Source organism: Gavialis gangeticus, unplaced genomic scaffold (genome assembly GCF_001723915.1).
Source record: "Gavialis gangeticus isolate Ggan-Ray unplaced genomic scaffold, GavGan_comp1, whole genome shotgun sequence".
NCBI classification, from domain to species: domain Eukaryota; kingdom Metazoa; phylum Chordata; order Crocodylia; family Gavialidae; genus Gavialis; species Gavialis gangeticus.
The window spans coordinates 116,101,485-116,104,789 of NW_017729025.1; the positions used below are offsets into that span (position 1 = coordinate 116,101,485).

General features: G+C 39.5%; 1 protein-coding gene across 5 annotated transcripts in view; it reads left to right on the forward strand.

Moving 5' to 3' along the window:
* NAV2 (neuron navigator 2) overlaps positions 1 to 3,305 on the forward strand; it is a 501,690-nt gene that overhangs the window by 473,034 nt on the left and 25,351 nt on the right. For all 5 annotated transcript variants that reach the window (XM_019519466.1, XM_019519468.1, XM_019519467.1 and 2 more), the window contains one exon: positions 507 to 675. In XM_019519466.1, the coding sequence (XP_019375011.1) occupies positions 507 to 675 (169 nt within the window). The remainder of the gene's footprint in view (positions 1 to 506; positions 676 to 3,305) is intronic.

Below are 3,305 nucleotides of genomic sequence, written 5' to 3' on the forward strand. Positions count from 1 at the left end.
CCGAATTTCCTACAGTGGCTGGAATTAATGTGCAATATGCAGACAAGGCATGCAAACACTGACACCATTGAAGTTGTGCAAAAGCATTTAGCCTGCCTTAAAGTGTCATGCAAACATACCTTTCATTTCATCTACACACTGCCCTAGTGATTAGTTTGCTGGTTGCTAAGTGGAAGGGTCTTCATCTAGAGATAATAGTGTATCTGAATACAATGCTCTATAGAGCTTTATGGAGGCTGGCTCACACTTGCATATTGGTCTGAAAGTGGGTGTGGGAGCACTGAGTTTTAATCTTGGCTGTGATCCAGACTTGATGTATGACTTAGGACAAGTCACTTCCTACCTCAGTTTCCTCATTAGTAATATAGATAATATTTAGCTGCCTATTTCATAGGGATGTTGTGAGGCTTTATTAGGTAATGGTTGCACAACTGTGAAGAATTATTACTGTTGTGGTTTATAAACCTTGGATCAAGTAGATTTTGTTTTTGTTTTTTTTTCTTCAGGAATATATCATCCATGTAGATCCAGCAAGTCAGCTAGGGCTGAATTCAGACAGTGTTCTAGGCTACAGCATTGGGGAAATCAAACGCACAAATAGTGCAGAGACACCTGAGCTGCTGCCCTGTGGCTATCTGGTTGGGGAAAACAACACCATCTCGGTTGCTATCAAAGGTAATTATTCTTTATCCCTTTGTTGTGATTCTCAGCTATTCCACTTACAACAGTTTTCTTTGGCATCAGGGAATTTGGAGAAACAGAGAAGCTTTCCTGTATTTCTTTTTCCTGTCTCTAACCCATCCTACGGTTACATGTGTTAAAGTAAACATGGGACACTGAAGAGCAATAGTACATTGGACTGTGCCCAAATTCAGAAGCTTTTCTTACTCATGTAATGATGCTGATGATAATTGTACTTGCAACAATTTTCATTCCAGGGACCTGAAAATACTCTGGGCCAGAGTCTGATACTGTGATTCACGTTGCTTAAAACATGCTACACAATTGGCCCCATTGACTTCAGTGAGATTGTTTGTGGAGTTAGTTTACTGCTCGGTATAGGACTCCTGGCCTGTGAGGTATTTTATATCCTCAGTACAAATAGAAGACAGGCAAGGTTGGTTATTTGCTAAGAATCAAGGAAAAATCCCAACTGTCATGGCATCAAGAACTCCATTTCTTTTCCATTACTTTGGAAGAAGATCTTTGATGGTTTTTTAGACAACCTAAAGGCTTCCCCATTCCTTCCTTCTTGCCATACTTCAGTCCTGTGCTGAAGCCTGCCTCCTTTCAACTGAAGAGGATGGTTGGACAGGTTTTTTTTATAGACTGACAGCGCCACTATCTTAATCAACTGAAAGTGCCATTAAGCAAGAGAAAACATTCACTTCCTCTCAGATAAAGTGCTGAACAGGCCTGTCATAAAAAGAAGAGAGATGGTTTCACCTTCACAGCCCTGCAAAGCAGCAGTACCATACTAACCAGCATGGCCCTACCTGTATCATTAGGGGAAGTCTGTACGGCTGTGTAGAGATGTTTGAGCTAGCTTCGTGACATGGTAAATTAGTCCACATTATGCTATATACTGGGATAGCTAGACTACTGTGGTACCCCACCTACTTGGTTTAAAGCTATATCTATGCTACACTGACATCTTCAATATAGACCTAGCCTTTAATATCAGAATATGCTGAAAGTGAACTTAAATACTAATGTAATTTGTATTTGAAATGTGTTGCTTTCAAATTCCTCATCAATGTCATTGCTTACTGTGGAGCTCCTAGAATTTGTATTTACATTTTTTTACAGGGCTCAGTCCAGCCTCAGGGAACCATTTTAGGGCTATTATGAAATGAGTGAGAGCCAGAACCTACATTAGGGAAGCCCTGCTGCTTTGGTGGCTCAAAGCTGTGCTAATGCTCTATAAACTCGTCACTGGGGGATCCTCCGCTGGCATTGAGCTGTGTTAGCAGATCCTGCACATGCTTCCACCCTGTAGCTGCCATGTGGAGCCTGGTTGGTGCTTGTCTACACTCCACTAATCCTCAACTTAGTAATGATCCCTTCAGGCCATTGGCAGCTAACATAAATGAGATGAGAAGAGTCTAGCACAGACCAACATGTCATTTTTGAGCTATGTCAAACCCTCTACAATTACAGTTTTGGATGCAGGGCAAAAGACTTCAATGCCTGAATGGTGGCAATGGTCTAAGATCAATCACCTCATACTTCTCCTGTGTAAATGTATGAGAGGTGATACAGTATAGGAATAGCTCTAAGAAAAATATTTCTGACAAAAGAGCAAGGGTGAAAACTTAATTACCAATGTGGAGCCTATTTCAGGTTATTCAGATGAGCCTGAGTTTGACATTCTGCAGTGCCTTGTAGTATAAATTAAATCAAAATATTGATTAAGAACTTGTCATATTAAGCTACAATATAACTATTTATTCAATTTGTAATAGTTTTACTAGCACTTTGGAAGCTCTTTTATGAGAGAGCCATGCTTCTACTAAAAATTCTATTCTGTTCAATTTGTTCAATCTCTATACTTTACAGATAGAGTGGTGCATACAAACATTTGCTCTTTTAGCTAATCATACAGGTGCTAACAATCCTGTCTGCCTATGATCTCCTGATGTTTCTTTTTTCTATTTGTTTTCAAACATCGTGTTTACTTGGGCCAATTCTGCCTAAAGTGCGTGCTGATATTGCACAAATGCTCTTCTGTGAAAGATTTTATGCCTGAAGATATATCTATCAGAATGCACAGAAAAAATTAAGTGCAAATGTCTCAGATGTTTGGGGAAAGCAGGGGGAATTTGCAATAGATTGTTTTGTATTGCAAAGTAAAAATAAGTGTCTGCATTCCCCCAGGATTTCTCTTTCTATGACTGTGCTTGACAATGAGATAACCTGAAAACAAATTACTCTACTGCAGAATTAAATTCATGTTGTCTCTCAGCTCTTGATAGACAAAGTAAATATTAACTTTTCCATGTGGGAATTCATATAATGGAGCTGCCACATAATAGTCAGAGTATATGTACATATAATCTGTAAACATTTTTATGACTACTTTGTTTAAGGCAGGGCATAAGGGCCACAGGTTGCATTTGACTAGTCTGGGAGCTAGAGCCAAAAAACCTGCAGTATCCAACCTGTGTCTAGATGTCCCAGCCCTGAACCTTTTTTCATTCAATACAACTTCATCTAGTGTGAGAAATATTTGGGGTAGGATTGGTGTAGTACAGTGGTTCTCAGAGAGCCCACATCTGCAATACAGCTGTTCATTGCAATACAAA